General features: G+C 40.6%; 1 protein-coding gene across 1 annotated transcript in view; it reads right to left on the reverse strand.

Moving 5' to 3' along the window:
• Positions 1-222: 222 nt before the first annotated feature.
• LOC129250680 (mucin-22-like) overlaps positions 223-24,734 on the reverse strand; it is a 96,591-nt gene continuing 72,079 nt past the window's right edge. The window contains exons 2-4 of the mRNA XM_054890287.1: positions 17,219-18,030; positions 3,807-7,695; positions 223-3,731 (exon numbers count right to left, since the gene is read on the reverse strand). Of these exons, the coding sequence (XP_054746262.1) occupies positions 223-3,731; positions 3,807-7,695; positions 17,219-17,224 (7,404 nt within the window). The 5' untranslated portion in view covers positions 17,225-18,030. The remainder of the gene's footprint in view (positions 3,732-3,806; positions 7,696-17,218; positions 18,031-24,734) is intronic.

Here is a 24,734-nt window from a genome sequence, read left to right on the forward strand (position 1 = left end):
TCTACTAGAGCGAGAAACTCAATTGATATAATGTAGGTGGACGGACCGGTATGAATTTCAATATTATATTATACAACCCTCATTTGTTATTTTCACCTCTTTACCGCATACTTAATAAATAAAAATACTACTGAATGCTTAAAAAATAAATTATACTGGAGTTTTGCAGTTATTATATTTCTCTTTTAAATATTTATCTTTCATGGAGAATTATCTAAATTGTCAGATGTTTTCAATCAACAGAAGGGGTATATTATAATGTTTGTTATTACTTACATTTAATTGCATTATGATTTTGTTGTAAGCCCAATGCCACCGCTGTTTTGCTGTGACCTCCGGTTTCCGTAGCATGTGCATATGTCCGCTCACCACCTCTTCGGTTTCACCACGCATGAGCACGTTTCTATTGACTGTGACGGACAAGGATGGCAGTTCAGACATTATATCATCTTCATTTGCGATCATTGAATCTTGACTCGGCGTTCGACCAAGCGACGACTGTTGAACCTTACTTATCGCATTATTGCTTACACCAACTTCGTTGATCATTATATCATCTTCATCCTCTTCCATTATTATACTATCCTGCTTTTTTATATGATGAGGGTGTGAAGCCCCGACTCCACTGGCGTTATCAGCAATCACAACCGTTGAGGAATGTATTGTATGTAAACTATTCGATACTGTAGCATTTTCTACAACATCCTGCTGTTTAGCAGGGCCAAGTGGTTGCTTATTTGTTTTAGCATTTGCCGCCGCACCAACAACACTTCCGCTCGAGCTTTCATCTAGATAATTGCCACTGTCTTCGCTTTGGTAGTTCTCCTCTAAATATATATCACTAGTATCATCAAGCTGATAACTGTGTTGCTGTTGTTTTTGTTTCGGTAATTTTTGCTTTTTCTGTTGCTTGTAAAGCAGCTCTTGCTCCTTCTCCAAATATTTATACTCATCTTCCTCATTAAAATAATCCTCTCGATAATCATAACCACCATTGTTATGCTCATAATAACTATTGGCAATCAATCGTCGCTGATGATGTTGCGAAAGTTTTTGCTGCGTATCCGACGGTGTCATTTGCAGCTGGGGATCCATGTAGTAATTAGCTTCCTCACTATCGATGTCATAGTTCGGCTGTTTTTGTCGTAAGCTTTGCTGTTTATAACTCGTTTCGTCGCCAATACGATCATCAACGATGTACCGATCCAATTCACCGTTATCAACAATATCCAATTTATTATCATTCAACTCGTTGACGATTTCATCGTCATCGAGCAATTCATCATGTTCATCACTAATATCGATTAGGGGGTGCCCATTGACATGGTTCATATCGTCAGCAATTAGATCGTCGTCGTAGATTTCGGTTGGCTGCTGTTTTATCAAAAAGCCTGACTTACTGGTATTGATGGTGGGCAGCTTTTTACCGGTAGATCCAGCTGGTGGCACCGCCGGCAACAATTTACCACTTTGATGTTCTTGCGGTTGGCTTTGATTACCATTTAAATAGTAATTGGCATATTGTTGTGATGCAGTATCTACCGCAGTTGTTGTTACCGTGTCAATAGTAGCTGCATTATCATTGTAATGATACAAATTTCTATTTTCATAATCATCGCCATTTGCTGTGGTATTGGAGTATTGGCTTGACAATGAGTTTTGGTGCGATAGCAATTTTTGTTGTTCTCGCTGCTGATGCATATTGTAATCGTTATTGTGCATGAGCGTATAACCCTGTGTGACCGCAGCCACGACCGTTGCTGTCGTTGGCAATATGCCTGTAGATGTTGTCACTGTTATTACTCTTGAAGATGTAGCCGCCTTTTGTTGCACGACCGTAGTAGCTTGATTGACAACTTGGGTAGCCGATTGTACCGCTGCAGCTGCTTTGCCCAGGAACGAACCAAACATGCCACCGGCTGCACCTCCACCACCACCAGCAGGCTTAGCAGCCGTAGCTGTTGTTGGTGGTGACAACTGGGCCATTTCATTATTACTAAAGCCACTTTTAGGTTGGGGTTGGGTCTGTATATGTGCAGCAAAATTCGTCAGTGACGGCAACAGCGATGATGTGGCCTTCTTCGCTGAGGATGTAGAGCTCGGAAATTTTGTGCCTTGCTGCTGTTCACGTCCATGCTCATTGTTAATTTGTTGTGGCGGATGGTAATATGTTGTCATCGTGTTATCGTTAAATAAAGCTGTCGTGCTTACCACACTGCCATCGGCCCCAACAATGTGTATTTCATTGGCTATTTGCTCAGCATAAATGACATTATAAATATCATCACCAGCTACTAACTTTGCCGCGTACTCATTATACTCAGGGTAGCCATACTCATCATCCACGGCTGCATTTTTGTTCGCCACATCGCCAGCTTCATAGCCATCTTCATATGTGTGGTGCTTAAATTGAACTTCTATTCTATCACTTGCCACCTCTTTAGCGGATAACTGCGGTTGCTGATACTGCAGGTAGATGGTGTCGTCACCACTGTCGACGCTGATGTCACCCATCATGTGCATTGTATTCGACATCATATCGTGAGATTGTTGACCGTACATGGCATTACCGCTCACATCGTACGAAGTGCTTTCTAATTGAACGGTGTTATTCGTACACGAAGGATCACTAAATTTATTCAAATTAGCACTGCCAGTAGAGAAGTCATAACTATTTTTGCTACTGCTACAGTCTTCGAGTACCTCATTTCCAGTATACAATTTAGCAAGGGAGGTGTCTGTTGCAGTTGTTGCAGTAGATAACATACCCCCTGTGTCTACCAACTTTGTTGCCACCGTTAATGTTGCTGCTAAGTTGACAGTATCTGTGCTTTTACCTGCCTTTGGAACTCCCGTCTGTTGGACCGCAGCCGTAGCACCGGCAAGTAAACCACCGACGCTCGGCACAAACTTTGAAGCAATCCCGAAGCCAAAGCCACTCTTCTTTGGTGGTTGTTGTGATTGTTTTTTGGCATTAATATCGGTTGTGGCTACAACACCGCTAAGCACACCATCCAGACCGCCTTTTAGGCCTTTGGAAATGCCACCAAACACACTTGTGGCTTTGCCGGTAACACCAAATGAAGCAGACGTTGTTGTCGCTATTTCTGTTGCTGTTGATGTTATTTTCGTCGTCATTGAATTTTTGTTAAATATATCTGTATTTGTTATTGACAACGTTGGGCGAAAATAACCATCTTGTATACGGCCACCACCGATACCAATGCTACCTGGTGTTGCTACTGTTGATATAGCCGATGTTGCTGTTTCGATTGAAGTACTGAGCAATGCTGATGTTATCACGGCATTATCATTGTGTTGATAAGACGAACTGTCTGCCGTAACTGGCGACGTAGCTGCTACACTTTCCTCAGCAACAGGTACAGTCAGATCAGTCCAGTCTACGTTGTAACTATTGTAAAAATTGTCATCAAATGCAGAGGCGAGTGACAGCGTTGTTACTGATGGTGCCATGGACGTTGTCGAAGTCATATCAACACATTTTTTATCACCAGTAAATATTGTGCTCTCTAAGGAGTAGGGAATGGAAAATACATCACTAACGATTGCAAAGCCTGCTGTTGCTCCTGGCAAGGCGTCACTTAATTTTTCAACACCAACGGTTGAGCTGATAGTCGTTGGGACTTTTTCTGTTGCTGTAACCAGCGTGGGGGGCGTGCTTGCTGCTGAGCTGTCTTCAGTTGTCGACTTTATGTTTATGGGTGTTATATCTGTGGTGGGTGTCGTATATAAATTGAAACTGTTATAATTATAACTGAATAACGATGTATCATATTCGGTGTCACCTATATTCGACTTTGTTCTATCACAGTTTAGAAAATCGGTTATATATGCAGGCAATCCTCTTTTGATGTCATTGGCAATGTCAGTATCATTATTTATGCTATAATCGTCGTAGGCAATACCTGACAATGGTTTTGTTGCAACTGTTGCAACTGTTGCTACTGGTAATTGGTATTGTGTCAAATAATCTGAATATGATGTTGGTGTAGTGGTGAAAGCCGTTTTAGTTGATGATGTGGCTGAGACTGAAACTTTTTTTGCTGGTTCAATAGTTGTTGTGAGCAATTGGCCACTACTATCATTACTGTTATTATTACCATTACTATTACTGCTACTTATTGTTGTCGGGGCTGTGATTGAACTAAGAGAATCATTTCCAAAATAATTTGATGTGGATATGCTTGTTGTTATTGCTAAGGGTGTCTCATGGTCTTCTGCTTCTTTTATGATTTCTGTTGTTTTGGCTGATTTCAGTAAGACACATGTGGGGCTTAAGCTTTCAGTGGATGACAATACTATACTCGTAGACGATGCTAATTTTTTTTCTAATGTAAAAGTTGAGGACCCTAATGAGGCACATGCAGTTGTTACTACAGTATTCGTCGCAGGAATGAGGCTCGCTAATGACAATAATGATGTGATGGTTGTGGTTGTTCTATTTGTAGCAGTTGCAGCCGCGGTTGCAATTACAGTTGCAGTGCCTTCTATCGTTGCAATCGCTGTTGGCGTTGTTGATGATATAAAACTATGATAGCTGTCGACATTCCGCTTAAGGTATTCATCAAAAATGGTACTCATGCAATTACCAATAACGCTACTAGAAGTATTTGTTTTCGCCGATGAAAGTCTATGTGCATTACTAATGCTCGTGATGTTCCCAAAACTATCACTACAACTATGACTAAATTTAGAGCTTGTCAAGAAGCCACTTTGTTCGGATGATATGAAAGCAATTGTTGATGCCATTGGTGATGTTGTTACTTCTGCTTGTGGCCTTGAAGTCGTTGTAATAACTGATACTGTCGGTAATACATCTGGCAATAATGTACATGTATACCATGGCATTGATATGGAAGGCGAGTACAATGGGGGCAAAGATATCGGTTGTGAAATATTTGCATACGAATCCGCAACTATACTAGTACTGGTGCTGCTGCTGATATTTGAGGAGGTCAAATAAAATGGAAGTTCTGATGTAATCAATGATTCTGAGTACGTCGGTGCTATTGTTGTTATTGATGTTTTTTTCTCTGAGGAAATTATTGGTGCCGCGATGCTTAGCGATGTAAGGATATTGTTATTATTCGAATTGTTCATGTGGTATCCAACAGAAGTTCTATCGTTTATATTGTTGTTGTTATAGGTGGTGAGGTAACTACTGTTTTTACTATAACCTGGACTGTACGACGTTTCCGTTGTAGTCACCGTTACTGTACCAGTTGTTAGTACAACTGATAAAGTAATATCATTGTCAGAGCTAGTAACGTTTAAACGATTAGATGGTTTTGCAAAGCTTGATACCATTGTCGTTGGTACGGATGCGGTAACTATTGTTGTCGTTGGCGTAGTACCCAATGCTTCCTCATTTAAAATCAATGTATAAGTCTTGCTTGATGGAAGGTATTCATTATATTTTGGTGTTTTTACTGCTGCACTAGCTATGGTAGTTGTTGCATCTGATAAATATGACAAATATGAAGGTGAATATGATGATACATATGTTGATGTTATGCATGTTAATGATTTCGAGTGGGTGTTTACAGCTAACGAAGGCAATGTACTTGATACAGCCGATGATGTTGATAACGATTTTATTGAAGTTGTTTTTGCTATTATAGGCGGAACTGCTTGCTCTATTTTTTTAGTTGGCATATCAGCTGTCGTGTTGCTGCTGTCGCTCGACACAATCATTTCTATTGGCAATTTTGGTAGCTTCTTACTTACGCCATTTGCTTTCCTACTGCCGTTGTTTTTGTCACTATTGTATTGTGGCGTTGGTAGACGCTTTGGCAATTTTCTAGCAGTAGTCGGCTGGACGAGTGCCGTTGGTGATGCAACCTCACTTGTTCTGATTGCGCTAGTTGGTGACGTTGTTGCGGCTTCCGTCAGCGTAACATTACTTGTCATCGCAACAGAGGCCGCCTCCGATATTGCCGTTGATCTCGCTTCTGTGATTGTTAATTTATCGACTATAATATCGGTCTGATCTTTATCGTGCGCGATATTTGCTGTTAAAGATTTTGGTGGTGCTCTATTACTACATATTCTTTCATTCTTCCACTCCCACAAGTCGGTTTCCATGCCAATATAATGATACTCGTCAGCCACTTTACCCGCTGTGGTTGGCGGCAGGACCTTTTTATGTAGCGTCGTTCGATCGGTGAGAGTTGTCGCTGTGCGTTCGGTAATACGCTTCACTGGTGTACGCGTTTCACCTGACGCTATCACCGATGCCGTAGTCATTGCCATCAATATCGCATACTTGCGCTGTTGCTGCAACTGCTGCTTTTGGGCTTGTGTTGCTGTATATGCTGGCGTGTCACTACATGTCGATAAATTGTCGGTGTTACTATATGCGTTATTATATGAATTACTGTAGTCGTCAAATTCCCGAAAATCAAGTGGCGACATCGATGTATGTCGCCGTTGCACTGCTGACGCATAGTAAACCGATTTGGAATCGTCAAATCCTGCGTAATAGGAGCCACATCGTTCGCTACGCTTACTTCCATTGCCGTCACAATTAGCGTAATAGTTTTTTTTTATTGTCGTATTGTCGTATGTGTTGCAATCGGTGTCTTGGAGCTCAGTTGTTGTTGTCGGTGTGGCTGTTATTGCCGTAGCGTTACCACCTTCAAATATCTGTCTTTTCAAAACATTTACATGTGGTGACTGCTGACTGTGAAGCTGAGGCAGTAAACGCAATGATGCCATTCCATTTAAGTGTTGCTCATTAAGGCCAACATCACCTCGAGAGCTATCAGTCGTACAAGTAGCAGGTTCGGCCAATTCAGTCAAACGCGATGCACCGTAGCCTTGTGTTAACACTTGCATTTGCGAGTGCATGCGACATTGCGGAGTCCGTGCCGCTACTGCTGTTTGTAACTGCAACGCAGATGACATTGCTAGTGATTGCTTAACATCATCACGTTGCTGCTGCACCTTCAGTCCACCCGTATACTCGTACATACCATCGAGCATGCTTTTGTTTGGCTTCGTCGGTAAGCGCGGCAACATTTTTGTACTACTTAACGCTGAATATCGCCCGTCACTGACATGTTCTCCATTACGCATAGTGTTCTCCCAGGTCGTATACGTTGTGCTGCCACCACTACTGCCTTCGTTAAATTCCCCTGTATTACCAGCTATTGAAGCACTAACGTACATGGTTCTGCAGATGGGATCAACATTACAGCTGTAACCGCGGCTGTTACCGCCAACGTTCGTATAAGTATCAGTAGCATAGCTATTATACGTGTGACACTGATAATTAACATTATCATTATGAGCATAACCACTGCCGGCATGCAGCTGGCTGTACTCGCTTCCAGCTGCGGTAGATTCTGAAGATTTGATGGTTGTTGTTGCAGATGCTGTTAATATTAAGGCATTGATGCCGCAGTTGTAGGTATTTCTATACGCCCGGTTACCATCACTTCCATCTGCGCTCATTTCACTGCCAGTTTTGTTAGATTTCTGGTGCAGTACTGCGTTAATGGGTGCACTGGATCCGTTAGTGGTGCCATAGATATTTGTATTGCCGCAGCTGTCAACGTGATTTTTAAATTGATTATTTTTATTTTCTCTACGTAAAGTGCTACTAATTGGTCGGCTATTGCAGGATAAGGCATCGTTTTCATTGTTATAATCATAGTTTATTTGTGAATGCGACTGAAATGAAAGAATTGAGAAGATTACTTGAGAGTATAAATCACAAGATACAAAAAAAAATATTTCTAAATATATATGTACAGTACTATCTCGATAATCCGGACACGCGGTAGTCCGGTCACATCCGGACAACTGCTATAATTCGGACAGCTTAACATTTTTTACTCTATAATCCGGACATTTTTCAAATTTGCTTCGCAATATGTACATACATATGTATTTTAATTTTTAGTTTGCTTTGTGAGTTTTTCGTAAAATAGCGGTACATACTTTAACAACAATATATGTATACGAAATGCAACAGCATAAATCACGCGTTGTGTTTATTCTTTAGTGACAAACTGAATTGAGTGGACATTATTATTATGAGCAGTGGAAAATTTAATAAAAGGGCTCATAAAACCCTTACTCTTCAGAAAAAATGTGAAATTTTAGATCTCCTTGATAAAGGAAAATCATTAAGATGGTTTGAAACAGAATTTGGTGTCAACAAATCTACTGTTTTTGACATAAAAAAGAAACGTGATGCCATTAGAAAATTCGCGACTAAATGTGAACAGAAACCTGGTTAGTGAACATTTAATTAAATTTAGTTTACAATTAATTAACTTAGTGACACTTTTCAGAAAAAAGGCAGACTATGAAGCTTAGAGAACATGCTGATATGGAGGAGGCCTTAATGACTAGGTTTATCCAACAGAGGCACCAGCATATTCCTATATCAACCGAAATGATTCAAACCAAAGCAAAATATTTCTACAATCAAATAACTGGCAAAAAGGATTTTACAGCAAGTCTAGGTTGGATCGAAAAGTTTAAAGCACGACATGGCATAAGAAAATTAAAAATTTGTGGTGAAAAAGTTAGCAGTGATGTCTCTGCAGTAGAACCGTTTAGGCAGAAACTTAAAAATATCATTGAAGAAATGGAGCTAGACAATGAGCAGATTTATAATGTAGATGAATCTGCAGCTTTTTGGAAAGTTATTCCTACAACAACAATGGTGCACTCGCACGAAAAATCCGCATCCGGTAGAAAAATTTCGAAAGATCGTATAACTTTTATGCCTTATTGTAACGCTTCTGGCACACATAAGTTACCATTGTTGGTAATAGGTAAATCAGTTAATCCACGATCATTTTAAAATTTTGATCTGCCTGTAATTTATAATGCAAGTAAAAAAGGTTGGATGTCGACATATTTATTTACAGAATGGTACAGAAAACATTTTATACCAAACGTAAAAAAGTTTTTAAAAGATAATAATAGACCGTTAAAGGCTATTTTACTAGTTGACAATGCGCCATGCCACGTAGGTTCGGAAGATCTTGGAACGGATCCGAATTTCCGAATTGTGTTTCTTCCACCTAATTGCACAGCAGTCATACAGCCGTTAGATCAAGATTTAATTCAAAATATAAAAGTCACTTACCGAAAACAGCTTTTAAATCATCTCATTACGGACAATACAGATCTTTGAATTGCATTAAAAAACTTTACGCTGCGAAATGCTGTTACATTTTTAAACAATGCGTGGTTAGGTATATGACAACAAAATATTATACACAGTTGGAAGGAGTTGTTGGGGAGTCACAGCGAAGAATGGACCGAGGAAGATTCGATACCTCTGGCTCAACTTACAGTCAATAATCCAGATTTGAATGAAATTCAATCTATCATCGCATCAATTAATCCAGACTCACAGAATGACATTGAATTCATAAATAATTGGGCGAAAGGAATAGATGAATTCGACTACGATTTTTCTGATCAGGAAATTGTACAGTCTGTGGTGGAAAATAATAATATAGAAGAAGCTGATTCTGATTGCACCATAGTTGAAGCGGTAAATACTATAAGTAGCGGTAAATACTATAAGTAGCGGTGAAGCAAAAAATATTTTTTCCAAGGCTATACAATGGGCAGAACAAATTGACGCTTCGGCTATGGATATTTTAGTTTTAAGACGATTTAAAGAAACTGCAGATAAAATGTTGCTGGCGAACTTGCAGCAGACCAAAATTAATAATTTTTTTGAAATAGTACATACTAAATTAAAAAAAATGTTTGATTATGTACAGATGTATATATTATTATGTAAGTATGATTGTACTGTATTTAATAAAACTATTTATGTACATACATATATTTGAATTGCGTTACGTTCATTTCAAAAAAACAACGTTTAGTTGAAAAAAAAAATCATCTTTAATCCGGGCACTCCCATAATCCGGACGACCCCTAACATTAAGGGTGTCCGGATTATCGAGATAGTACTGTACATTGATAGATAGACAATTAACTGGCATTCGGAGTCGGCTAAAAACTGTAGGTCCCTCCATTTGTGGAACAACATCAAGACGCACCCCACAAATAGAAGGAGCTCGGCCAAACACCCAAATAGGGTGTAAGCGCCAATTATATATATATATATGTATCCTTATAGTTCTTTATACTAATAGTAGGCTGGCCCATTTGACCTTTACAATTTATATTTAGTCCTCATTATTGTGCTGGATGAGGACAAAAGATTTGGCAAATTATCTAATGGAGTAGTACTTTCTAACCTTTTGACCATAATTTGTCAAGATTATTAGATGTGACTATCTTTACATATGGATTTGAAAAGATCAGAGTTGGAAGGGTTTAAGAAATAGAGGTATTTCAGAGTTTCCAAACTTTGGTAGTGCCTACCCAGACCATATCTCAGTATTGAATAGCAGCTGTAGCTGTTAGCCCTTGATATTTATACTCGCGATGAGAAGAGTCGATTTAGCCAGTCTGTCGTCCGTCCATGCGAATGATAGCTCGAGGAAATACATACATATTACTCCTTGCTCAAGGTAGGTTGGTTTTAAATGAGGAAAAGAAATAAGACGCTAGTAAAATTTTTGAACATGAGCGGAGTCATGCCCATTTTTAGTTAAATGCGTGTATTCGATAACGACTTAAAACAACTTCCCTGAACTTAATATACGTAGTGCTTCCCACCTTATTGAGTTCGGACAACAACCACGTGCACTTTTTATGTGTCACGACTAAATTTTCGTCCATCCGTCTGGTGTCACAAGCCATAGCTCTTATTGTCTATCAGTTGGTTTGATTCCAAAAATTAACAGGTAGCTCAAATTACATTTTACTTACTATCATATCTGATAATTTAGAGCCACTTTGCATTTTTGTTTGACAGCTGTCATTTCTAGTTTGAAGCAGCCACTGTAAAGTCATGGTTATATGTCTTTTTTTTTCAATCCGTTAGTAACTGAAGAGGATGTAATCTGTAAATATGTTTCTCGACATTCTCGCATTCAAAGTAAGCGTTTTTATTATAAATCGATTAAAAAAGATGCCTCTGTAGACAATTTGCGTAGTATAAATCTTAAACTTCGTGTTTCGCCAATTTTTTTTTAATAAACTCAGGTGATATCAAAGTTCGTCAATTCGTTTCTTGTTTTGTTTAACCAAATACAGAACTAAACATGTAGCTAATAAAATCTGGAATATATCTATTAGAACATGTTTTCAAAATATGTCCAGAAAGCGGATCAAAGCCAAATATATATTTTTAGGAACTTCTCGTGTTGAATGTGACATTTACGTTTTTTATTTATTTTGTTTTTTTTAACACTTTTTTTTGCAAGCTGTATACATATATACATTAAGCAATATTTGTATAATAACTTAGCTAGCAGCTAGAGAATTTCAGTCGTTTATGGGATGCACCCAGTGGTACAACCCATTTCATTTTTTCCCACTAAAAGAGGAGATCTGTGGTGGATTTTCTTTTGAGTCGGGTGAAAGCAATGGGATTTGCTATCATTTCGGTTATTAAGGACTTAGAGTGAGCTAAGAGCCTGAGATAGTGGGATCTTGCATATTTCTCTATTTCTTGCATAACAGTGGATATTTGGAGGTCACGGTGTATTTGCGAGTTTGTAATATAGTAGGGTGAGTTGGTGATCATTCTTAATGTTTTTGACTGAAATCGTTGTAAAAGTTCGATATTGGGGTTTGGCCCCAAAGTTGAATACCATATGTCCACACTAGTTTTAGGACTGCTGAGTATAAGAGCAATTTGCTTTCGACAGAAACTTGGGAATGACGATTTAAAAGCCAGTGAAGATCTCTGATTTTAATACCAAGTGCTTTTCTTTCTGAGAATATACCTATGTGTTTTCCACGTTAATTTTCTCTCTAGATGTTTTCCTAGATATTTGGTTTCGGAATTTCCATATCGTTGAGTTTGACGGGTGGGCAAGTGTCTCGCTTAAGAGTGAAGTTGACTTGCACCGATTTTGTTTCATTGGACTTTATTCTCCATTTTTTGAGCCATAGGTTAATTTTGTCGAGTACCTTTTGTAGTTTAGAGGAAGCTGCTTGCGGGAAAGTGTCACTTGCTAGTAAAGCAGTATCATAAGCAAATGTGCTTATAGTTACTTCTGCAGTTTCGGGTAAGTCATATGTGAAGAGTAGGTACAATATTGGTCCCATTACACTCGATGAAGAGTGAAGAGGTCATTGAGTGAGGAGTAAATACTCTTTTTAAGTGCCGGGAAAATGTCGCTGCTCTTTTGGAGTCGCTTTTAGCCCATTCATTATTTTCCATTCGAAGGGCGAGTATCCGGATTATAGGTCTTTTTTATATTTCTAGCAGCCTTCCAGAGCGAATACTCAGAATCTGCTGTAGCGTTTAGACTACTGAGATAGTGATTAAATTGTGTACTTCGTTCATTAAAAGAGCTTGTTGTTGTTGTTTTAACAGCATTGGTAGCCCTGTCAGTGTATTCATATCACCGGTCGTCTACGTCTAGCTCATCTAGGGGTACGCCCAGGAAACATGCTGTTTCGACAGGTTGGGTCCAGAGGGAGAGGGGTGTTAGATGAGTCGGTTTGAGGGGGCATGTGAAGAGGTGGTTAGTGTCGTGCGGGGTACCTTCACATGCCGGACATGTGTTTGGAATGCCGGGGTCGATTCTGGATATGTAGGAGTTTAATCTGCTACAGTATCCAGAACGTAGTTGTGCCAGTGTTACACGAGTCTCAAGGGGAAGGTGGAGCTCTTCGTCTGCAATATGTGGTGGTTGGACTCCGATTACGGCATTCACAGGTGGGGAGCTCATGAAGGTGGTTACGGTCTCCCGATGGATGTCGTTTATTGACTGTCTAAATACTGTCCGGTCCAGTAGGTAGCGGTCAGTTTTGTCCTGGATTTCGTCAGCGTAGTCTAAGAGGTGTCTCCTGACGTGCCTGGGAGGCGGCTCAGGCTCAAGCAGGTGTCTGCAGGGGTGAAACCTGCGGTAACATCCAAGCAGGAACTGCTTGCTGAGCAGTTTGTTGTGCTCTATTACTGGGAGCATTTGTGCCTCGTTATGTACATAGGTGTTGAATGGGAGACATCAGGAGGCACCCGGTCGCTGTCCGAATGGCGGTATTTTGACATGTCTGTAGCTTTGTCCACTGCGTATCACTAGTTCCAGGCGACCAGACAGGCGCAGCATATTTTAGAACCGGCCGACCAATTGCCTTAAATGTCGAAAGCAACAGTTCTTTGTCTTTGCCCCAAGTGCTGCTGGCCAGCGATTTGAGGACCTTGTTGCGATTTTGGACTTTAGTGGCAATTGCGGTTGTGTGCGCATAGAAGGAGAGCAAGCTGTCAAAGGTCACACCCAAAATTTTGGGGTTATTTACCGTCGGAATTGGTGTGTCGTCGACTTTTACCTTAAAGCACAGCTTGACCTCCTTTGTCTAGGTGGTAAAGAGGGTCGCCGTGGACTTGGTGGGGGAAAGTTGGAGATTCCCCGCAGTGAAAAAGAAGAAAGGTCGGTGAGGTAATTATTCACTTTGGAACACAGGCCATCAATGTCATTGCCCGACGCCATTATCGTGCAGTCGTCAGCGTATGAGATCAGGGAAACTCCCGCTGGTGGTTGGGGGAGCTTCGAGATGTAGAAGTTGAACAGCAAGGGAGAAAGGGCACCACCCTGCGGTACACCTTGCTTAATCTTCCTTTGCTTTGATGTTTGATCTCGAAAAATCACTGACGAATGTCGACCGCTCAGGTAGTTTGCGGACCACCTCTTCAGCCCTGGCGGGAGTGTCGACTGATAAATATCATCTAGTAGCGTGAAATGGCTGACTGTATCGAAAGCCTCCTTCAGGTCCAACGCTACTAGGACAGTCCTCTCGCAGGGGCGGTTTTGGTTAATACCGCGGTTAATCTGGGCGTTTATGGCCGTGAGTGCAGTGGTGGTGCTATGCACTCGTCGGAATCCGTGCTGATGTGGGGCTGGGGCTAGGTGTTTCGTGAAGAGTGGGAGTAGAAGAGCTTCAAGTGTCTTTACTACTGGGGAAAGGAGAGTTATCGGCCGATAAGATTCCCCTTGGTTGGCGGGAGCCGGCTAAAATAGCTCACGCATCTCTTCGGGTCCGACGAAGTGCAACCGTTGAAGGTGATAGCCACCTTGTCGTTGTGCTTCGTCGGATTAGACAGGGACCTAACGGTGGACCAGAGCTTACTCACCCCAGAGGTGAGGTTACAGGTCTTCAGGTGCTCAACCCATTTGGTCCGCTTATCTTGATTTACCAGTTGCCGGATCTCCAAATTGAGATCCCTTATGCGGGGATCCCCGGGATCGGCAAGGCGTTGGTGGTCACGCTCGTTTGTTAAGCTGGCTGCTTCGGCTGGGAAATGGAGACGAATGTGCTTAAAACTTCCAGCTGGAATGAAGCGAACACCTTGCGGAATGCGCGTTCGCCTACGCGCACATCAGTGGGGATGAGAAGAGCGGCGAAGATGTCCTCGGTGAATTCCGTGAAGCCGGCCCAATTAGCTTTTTTAAAGTTAAAATAGGACCGGTGATTCGCGGAAACAAAGTCGGCAGGTCTCTCAACCGAAACGATAATGGGCAAGTGGTCTGATGCAAGCGATAGCATATGTCGCCACGTTATGCTATTTATCAGACCCGCGCTAGCTATTGTTAGGTCAGACGAGCTGCTGCAGTTGCCCACTACCCTGGTGGGGGCGTCGTCGTTCACAGTGCTGAATGTCGAGTCGTCTATCTGCTCTGCAGGTTGCTGTCCCCTACGATCATTTGGCAGGCTTGAATGCCAGAGATCGTGATGCGCATTGAAGTCACCCACAACCAATCGGTTTTCACCTCTGATGAGCGCACCTATCCTCTCATCGATGAGACGATACTGCACTGTGTGGTGGACTATAAACGCTAGGCCACCACCATTGTCTCGCTCGCAATCGTGTCTGTGCACGTTATAGCCATCCCTTGTGATCAGAGATGACCTAGCGTGCAGCTTGGTTTCTTGGACCGCAGCTATTTTAATACTGTGCAGGCTCATAAAGTCAACTATCTCGTCGACCTTACTCGTGAGTCCGTTGCAGTTAAATTGGAGAAGCTTGAAGCTTCTCGGTAAGGTCTGTGTAATTTGGGGGGTGAGGGACGCGTGGGGTTGTCTACGTTGGACCTGCTGCGCAATCCACTGTGGTTGTTGCGGCCTGATGGTGGTGGGCGGCCGCGCCTCCGTGGGCGGTAGTGGGTGCAGAGCTCTGCAGCAGGGGGCAACGTAGGCAGTTGTCCACTCAAAGGTGGTGCGCAGGCCGGAGCATCTCCGAAAATGGCACCAGCCATTGCAAGAATTGCATTGGACTGATACCAGATTCCGAGGTATTACGGTCTGACACACGGAACAGACTGTGCGGGGGACCAGGAGCTGCTGGTTTGTCCCACACTGGGGTTGGAGCAGGAAGGAAGGGAGGGGTTGAAGGGAGTTGTGTTGCTCCGATAGGCTCCTCATCGTGGAGGTGTGGGTTGTGGTGGCGGTTGGTAGTGCCAGCCTATTAGGGGGTGTAGTAGGCGTGGAGGCATCAGACGCCTGTTGGCGGCAGCAACACGTGGCCACATACTGAGGAGAAGCATTTGGAGCAGGATTGCTGCGAGGATTTGCTCCCGTGACGTAAGGGGTGGGGTGATATACGGTTCACTAGACAGGGCTAGTATATTGGGGCGGCAGCCCTTGGTCGGGAAAAACCCGAGTCATTCCGGTAACGTAGAACCGGCTGCCATGGGAATGCTTAAAAGAGCTTCTTTAAGTTGCCTTGTGAAAGTATTTAAGTTTTCTGGAAAAGAGATAGGCGGGGTCGAATTCCAAGCAGCTTGTTATAAGCAGCAGTTTAAGTGTTCAATAGCTTCAGCAATATCAATTTCAGTTTTTAGTGGGAGTTTTAAATTTATCGTTGATGATACTAGATATCGAAAGTGATTCCAGTCAGTTTTGTTATTTTGGAGGTAATATTGAGCGGGTGTGTCGGTAAGGGGGTTATGAAGCTCAATCTTTACGGGAGAATGGTCAGAGGAGATCTCGAAGCAGCTGCTGCACTTGATGTCACCAGGTGTGATGCCTTATGTTTTTTTATTGAATCGTAGCTCAAATCAGTTTTGTGGTTTATCGTAAAGATAGGGATGCTTTAAAGACTAGGCACCTAAAGGCGGATGGGGTTCTGATCGTCATAAAGAGTAATGATAAATGAATTTCTTATAATTTTGATAATGTTAATTATCGCCTGCCTTTTCGGATTTAAATGGCGACTCCAGTCATTTTAACTGACTGTTTTGAAGCCTTTCTTTACGAAAATCATGATGTTTTTTTGAAGAACCTTTTAGTCTTTCCACTGCACAAATTACCATAGTATAGTAGAAGCCTTTAAAAGTTAAAAGGTCATGCATGTTAAAGCTCAATGCAATAGTTTTATTTTAAGAGATAAATATATTTATTATTTGAATTAGTTAAATTTTCAATATGATCAATATATTTGCAAATTTGAAACTGAACTTAAAGAAATCCCCAAAGCTTTTTGGAAATATCTATTTTTGTTCCCAAAAGAATTCCAATCTGTATGAATTTTGCTCGTTTATTTTTCCAATCACTGATTCTATGAATTTCAAGTTAAACTTCGTAGTGGATGGTGATTCTGTTTGGAGTAAAATTGTATATCTCTAGTCAGTAAGATATACCGGCCGTAAACTATTGAATCGAAATAAAATGAAATCTATAACTACTACTCTTAAAGTTTATCTTTTAGTATTATCTTCATTTTGTACCCCTAGGATATGTAACCAGATATTTAAACAAACGAAATGAAATACAATATGTGAACATTGAATTATACTGACGTACCAACCCAAGAAATTGTGAGTATCTATCGAAATTATGAGAGCTTTGCTGAAACGGTTCGAAAATGTCGTAATCTGGCGCCATGGTGATTTGAATTGACCATCACATCACACCATAGGATTTCCTTAGATTTTGTCGAAAAAAATCGTACATATCAATAACCCAAGAACAATCCCTGAATTTAAAGGCGATATTTATGCGTCATTGGTAAAATTGCACAGGCACTGTTAAAAGGGCCAACTTTTTAGGTGGGTATTTTTCAAATTTGTAGATAGACAGTCTATATTGGTATACATAGGTATGTACGAACAATACTTTATAACAATTATTCACTTACCGTCATTTTGTTAAGCCTTTCGCAGGGCGTTTACATTATTTAAACAAATACATGTGTATAAATGTATGCACTTATTAAAAGGTATAATCCATTAGTTGTCTACTAAATATACATTTTACATACATATATGCTAATTTTACATGTACATAGTTGCACCATATATGTAGGTACGTACTACTTTGTTATAGTTTTTATATGCGAACGCGCCAATTTTCAGTCCCTGTCGCCGTAGGAAACTGATTGGTGTTTTTATTTTGTTATATATTAATAAATATTGCATAGAAACTGCTAGGTTATAATGGTTTGCTTATTATTATCGTATGACGCTTGCTACCAGTTAAATCCGCTTTAGTTTTGAAACGTTTTAAAGAAGATAACAGATATTGTGTCGAAGTTGAATTGAAGATGAGACAAACACTGCTAATGAGATTCTTAGATTTTGCTCTAAATTTTATTTTGGTAGTGATTGTTGTTGTGCGTCTTCTTAATTTATTATTCTTCTTGGTTATTACTGTTGATTTTAGTTTTCTTAACTCGGCTATGTTCAGTAATAAGTTTGGATGTAATAGCTCTTTCACGTCCAGTGCAGTGTATTGGTACATTGTGAATACGTTTATTCATTTAAGTTTTTAATTACTTGTTACTCTTTATAATTCGTTTCCGTTTGGCAAGTGACTCCAATTACATTTATTACATTCTGCTCCAGAGCGAAATTGAATAAATTCCTTATGTATGTATTCTCTTCGTTTTTATTAAACATTTAATCAATGTAACATATATAAACTTTGTATTCCACTTTTTTTAAGTCAGCACTGAAAATAAAAAACAATTAAATTAATTCAATTTTATCATCGAAAATTTGTGGTTAAGTACATTATAAATGTTTGTGTTTATTTTCAAAAAACATTTGCTATTCGCATAAATATTGCCAAAATCATGTAAGCAAATAACGTAAATAGTAATAGTGCCGCGACGCATACAAAATCTACAGGCTTACTTATAAACTTTGCGAGACGCGATTGGCGCAACAGTTTGGTATCACCTCTGTCCGGCAGGCAGCTATTTAGATAAACTCACAGGTTTGAAAGACGAACGCTCTTGTCTTAGTTGTCATGATTGTATTTAATATCGTCCTAACAAATGGCACAGAAAGACGGTGATAATATCCGATGAGGCGTTCCTTGAAGTTTTTGAGAGAAAGATTCTGAGGAAGGTTTTTGGACCTTGGGACGTTGGTGATAGCGAGTATCGTAGGCGAGCGTTACGGCGACATACATAATGCAGTGAATAAAGATTCAGAGGCTTCGTTGGCTGGGTCATGTCATACGAATGGATACAAACGCTCCAGCTCTGAAAGTATTCGATGCGGTACCAGCTGTTGGTGGCAGAGGAAGGAGAAGGCCTCCTATGCGTTAGAAAAATCAGGTGGAGAAGGATTTAGCTTCAATCAAGAAGAAGAAGAAGAAGAATTTTCTTGGTATAATCGGGGGTGAGAAATTGACTGGGCAAACAATTTGGTACAGAAAAAGATAGGCGATGGCGATAGGTAAAAATAGTTTTGTGCATGACCCCCATTGAGTTGATCCCAGGTTCAATGCTCATTAAAAGCAAAGAAACATCAAAGCTTCTTCTTTCGGAGGTATTATAAAAATTGGTTTCTTAGTTTTTTAAGCACAATACAAGTTGGCAAAAACCTAACTGTTCGAGCTAGAAGCGTTTTTTAGCTCTGAATATTAGAAACTTTATTAAGAATTTATTTTTATTTTTAATTTATAATTTTATTTTTAATTTATAAAAGTCTTTACAATTAATTGTAACGCACAGTTGCGTTGAGCGGTCAATCGAGGAGTGAATATGTCTAAGAACTATTAGCAGAAGGTAGGCGATGACGAAGAATGGTGAGTGACGAAAACGAAAAGCAAAATGGTGATATATGGTGATGTGATTTTTCGCTGCAGCTACTACGAGTGGTGGCGTAATGTTTGTCGTGCCGAAATTACATTTTTTATGCACGCACTTTTGTATTGGCTCTTGATTAACAGGACATCTAATCGGACAAAGAAACTGACCTACCGCTAAGTATAATGCACTCAGTGCACTGCTATGGTTCTGTGACTGCATCGCTAATGTGCTGCGTTGTCCCAGTGGTAATTTCTGTGTTGCGTTATCCCAAAAAGGATTTTTGTGTTTCAACATCTACGCTCCTTGAGAAGCGATGCTTCAGAGCCCTTCCTAATTCCATTGAGATATTTGCAGTTTAGCTACCCGTGTCATGGCTCGCTTGTGAGTGCTTTCTACGGTTTTTATGATGACTACTCTGACCTTTCCGTCAGAGCCTTCGATGGTATCTAAGATGCGACCCATGGGCCATTTGAATGGTGGAGTGTTGTCTTCCTGTAGCAGTACTAAGTCGCTCTCTTGTATATTTGGCGTTGGAGACTTCCACCTTTTTCGGCATTGTAATTCTTGGAGATAGTCCTTACTCCATCGCGCCAAAAATTGTTGTTGGATCCATTGCATTAGTTGGTACCTTTTTAGTGTTCCAGTGTTCACTAAGGCTAGCGATTGTTCAGGTATTGACGATAGTGATCGACCGATAGTAAGATGTGCTGGTGTTAAGGGGCCAAGATCATCTGGCGAGCTCGACATGGGCATCAGTGGTCTGCTATTAATCATTGAATGTGGACATCCACGGCTCTACGAAGATAACGCTTGGCTTACTTTACTGCACTCTCCCAGAGGGTACCGAAATGTAGCGATCTTGGAGGTATACCATAAATTTCCATTCGATACCGTCTGTGCAGCATGTCGCCTGAACACTATCTGCATGCTGTTGCGACGTATTTTGATGGAGGAGTTCTCTTAGCTCGCAGTTCGCGCCGAGGAAATATGTGGCATTATCTGAATATATGGTACGACATTTGCCACTCCTAGCCATTAAACGTCTCAGAGCAGCTATGAATGCATCTGTCGTTAGATCAGGTACTAATTCAAGGTGAACTGCTTTGGTGCTGAAACATATAAAAATAGCAATGTAGACCTTAATAGGAAGTATACTTCGTATTCGCTGTATGATAAGCAACGGGCCGCAACAATCCACTCCGGTTTTCTCAAATGGCGGAGATGGAACAACATTGCTTTAATGAGACGAAACCGGTAGCAAACTAGTGTTTTTCGCGTTGATGACCCAAAATCTTTCTCGTGAAGATGTTGTTGATGGAAATGCATGATAAGTGTGTGAACAAAAGGATGCGATTTTGGCAATACGATAGGATGTTTTTTCATTGAAGGTGGGTGAAGAGTTTTTTAGGCGACCTCCAACTCTGATGATTTCATGGCATAGGAATGGTGATAGTTGGGACAACGGCGACTTCCGATGAACGAGGCGGTCAGTTTGAAGCTTGGATAATTTATCGAAAAATTTGCTACTTTGGACTATGCGACATATGGTGAGAAGAGCATCGTCTATTTCCAATGCGGTGACACTATTTTGGTTGGTGCGAACTCACACATAACACATTATGCGAGGAAGATTATTGTAACTCTTGACAAATTCATTCTCGCTGATGATATCTGTTGTTGGATTTGTTAGCAAAACAATATTGTGGTATATTGTTGTCGCTGATGGGTAAAAAAATGCGGGCCATGAAACCAAAGGATGTTATCGATTCGTTTGTCAGCTTTCGTTCTAAGTGAGAGTACGTCAGCTGCATTTGTTTCGCTGGGACCCGGTGCCACTGATAGTGCTGAATGAGCAATTGTATTTTGGTTACTCCATTGCTGACAAAAGTTGTCCATCTTGATGGATCTCCCTTTATCCAGGCCAACGTAATCATCGAATCGGTCCAGCATTGAACATTCCCAGGGTAGATTTTCTTACACGCGAACTCAAGCAACTCTGGGGGCACTGCAGCGCTGAGATCTAGTCAAGGCAGACTTACTTCTTTCATAAGGGCAACACGAGATTTCGCACATAGTAGTGCCGATGTTGGGTTGGGTACCACGTATATGGTGGCACCGTATGCCATTGTACTGGTGTCTGCAAATGCATGTATAGTAGAGTTGTAATCACATGCTACTAACTTGGTCACTCGTAGATTTTCTACAAGCGGGAGTTTTGTGCAAAATGATTCCCATTGTGTATAAATCGACGGAGGTACACATTAATCCAATTCAGCCGAAGCTTCCACAACTATATATATATATATATGCTGCAACAAAATCCTACAGGTGACCATAAGTGGATTGAGCAAACCCAATGAATCGAAGAATCTAGCGATATGTGAGTGGATGATACGTTTGCTAACTTTCGATGATACCGGTGGTTGTGTGTAACTGAAGAGAAAGCTATCCAAAAATGGGGACCATTTCTAGCCCAATGCTTTAACATAGCCAACGTCCTCAACTTGTATAATGTCTTCACAATCCACTGCAGCTACATCGGCGATGATGGTTGCGTCGTTTGTTGCAAACTTTCTCAGTGGAAATCCACCTTTGTTTAACACCGGGATGTCTTGCTGCATGATTTCAATAACATCTTCAATTTTAGGTGCGCCGGTCATGAGATTGTCAACGTAAAAGTCGTTGGCGATAATTGATGCGCCGATTGGGTGTGATGTCATGTGATCACGTGCGAGTTGCTGCAGATACTTTATAGCTAAGTACGGTGCACATGCCGTACCATACGTAACAGTTTGCAACTTATATGTCTTAATACGATCGGTTATCTCATCTCGCCACAATATGCATTGCTAGTACGCGTCTTCCTTGTCTACCATACTATGATCTGGCGATAAAAAAAAATAAATAATTGGCGCGTACACTTCTGTTACGTGTTTGGCCGAGCTCCTCCTCCTATTTGTGGTGTGCGTCTTGATGTTGTTCCACAAATGGAGGGACCTACAGTTTCAAGCCAACTCCGAACGGCAGATATTTTTATGAGGAGCTTTTTCATGGCAGAAATACACTCGGAGGTTTGCCATTGCCTGCCGAGGGGCGACCGCTATTAGAAAAATGTTTTTATTAATTTTGCTTTCACCGAGATTCGAACCAACGACCTCTCAGTGAATTCCGAATGGTGATCACGCACCAACCCATTCGGCTACGGCGGCCGATACATCTTGGTAATGTCCGCCATTAGCACGAAAACATGCTGCCTGAATCTGATGAGAATCGAAAAAAGATCGTGTTGTATGGTAGGGTCTACACGAAGAATATCGTTAAAAGATTTGCCATTTGATGTTCGGCATAACGCATCGAACACCACGCGAAGCTTCGTCGTGCTGCAGTCCAGTTTCACGACTGCGTGGTACGGTATGTAGTTTAAACATGCATCTAGAACGGGGACGTGGATCATGTGGTATAGTGCGATGTATTCCTTCATACACCAATTATAGTCCCTTTCAAGGCATCTGTTGTGGCGAAATTTATTTTCGATGGACAAAAGTCCTTTCAGTGCTATGTCATAAGAAGTACCAAAAGACTGAGGTGCTTCCTTAAACGGCAGGCGTACGATGAATTTGTTGGTAGTGGGGCATCTTTTTGTAGTACCTCACGGAAATAGGTATATGTGCAAGGGTATTTTCATATGAAAAACTATAAAGAAGGAGGAAAAAGGTTCAACCAATAATATTAATATATTATATATTTAAAACAAATAAAACAAAAAAATTCAACATGACTAAACTTATTAAATTAAAAAAGAAATTCAAATAACTTCATATGAAATAGGTATATGTATATGCATAGGCCTTTCTTTACACTTTTCTTCAACGTTTCTATAACTTTAGATTTTCTAATAACTAATATGTTTTCCATTTTGAGAAAGGACATCATTTATACGTTTAGGCATAGAGTCTGTCAAGTTTTGAAGAGTGAAATCACCTATTTTATCCCACTCTTCCACTAAAGCAACTTTCAGGTCTTTGATTGTCTCAAACTGCCAACCATTTTTATAAATACTGACCGAAAAAATTCCCCAGAGGTCCTCAATTGGGTTTAAATCGGGACTTAGTGCTGGCCAATCCAGAACTGAAATTTTTCTTGCCGATAGGGAGGCCTAGTTAAACGAGCCGTATGGATTGTTTCCCGTATATGTTTCCCGCAAATGTATGTTGTTTCCTGACAACATCCTCTAATATTTCAACACAGAATTCTGCGTTGGTTTTGAACAAATTGGAGACTTTCTACTATGTCCCAAAGCGGCCCAAATCCTCAAAGACCAACCACTGTAGTTCCGCTTATGGCGCGTTTGCCGTGATTGCCTAAGGTCTCGCAAATATTTCTGGCAACCATCTGGACCATCTAAGTTGAACTTTTTTTCTTCCGAAAATTTAACGTTTCGGAATTCGTTAGTCCACAATTTTTATTTTCCGGCAAATGCTAAACAAGCCTTAATATGGCGAGCAAATAGTCTTGATACCGGCTTCCGCAATATTAAAGAGTTCCGTCCTCGAACAGCATTTGATATATTCGTCTATCGGTGACCTTAAGGCTTAAATGGTGTTTGATTTCCTTGTAAGACATTTCTTTTTGAGCAGCCAGACGACGAATTTCTCGCTCATCTGCTATCGATGCTAGCTGGCCTGCCACTTCGTTTGAGTTGACCATATGTTTCTGGATTTTTAAGAAAGTTGCTGATGGTATTCCTACGCCGATTTACTTTAGCAGTAATTTCATGAATACTTTTGCCACTTTCGCTTAGCCCTTTAATCAGACCACGCTCTTCACTGGATAAATAGCTTCCACGTTGCATTCTACAGATTAACCCATCAATAATTCAATTATTCTATGTTCAAAAGAATTAATCTATTTTACTTATATTTGTCTTTATGATACCAATGCAAATAATACACAATTTTTTGATAACTTGCTCTCTATGCTTGCCAAATCAATACTGATCTCTGATTGCACATATACTTATTTCAAATTTCACAACCAAATCTCGCAACACAAATTTGTAATAACGGTACTAACAAATATGACTAAACAAGAATTGTGAAAGCGAATAGTTAAATTGGACTGCAAATACGGACTTTGGCATACCAAACAAAAATGTACCGTTACTATCAAGAAAGATATCGATATAAAAAAACTTTGCACATACTATATACTTATTTCTGTGAGATATTTTCGAAATATTTTTCACATTCTCTTTCATCAATAGTTAGGCTAGATTGTGTTTGGTCCGGATAATGTTCGATGTGCCATATTGGGGACGACATACTAGTTGCGTTGGCTGCAAGTTGTGCTGACCGTGAATTCGATAACATGTAGTCAGTCGTGATAGATGTGGTGTATGATGAAACCAACGTAGCAAACGATAACAGTGGGTGGCTTGTAACTCCGGCTACCACCCATCCAACTTTAGTTTTTTGACTGGCTTTTTTTCGCCTAAGCTGATCTGTCCAACCAACAATTAATCGTAAAGGATGTTTGCTCCTATCAGCAAATCCACTGGGCATGGGGCGTTGACTGTTTTATCGGCCAAGGTGATATTATTTGGGATATTCCATAA

The sequence above is a fragment of the Anastrepha obliqua genome, chromosome 6, assembly GCF_027943255.1.
Source record: "Anastrepha obliqua isolate idAnaObli1 chromosome 6, idAnaObli1_1.0, whole genome shotgun sequence".
NCBI lineage: Eukaryota > Metazoa > Arthropoda > Insecta > Diptera > Tephritidae > Anastrepha > Anastrepha obliqua.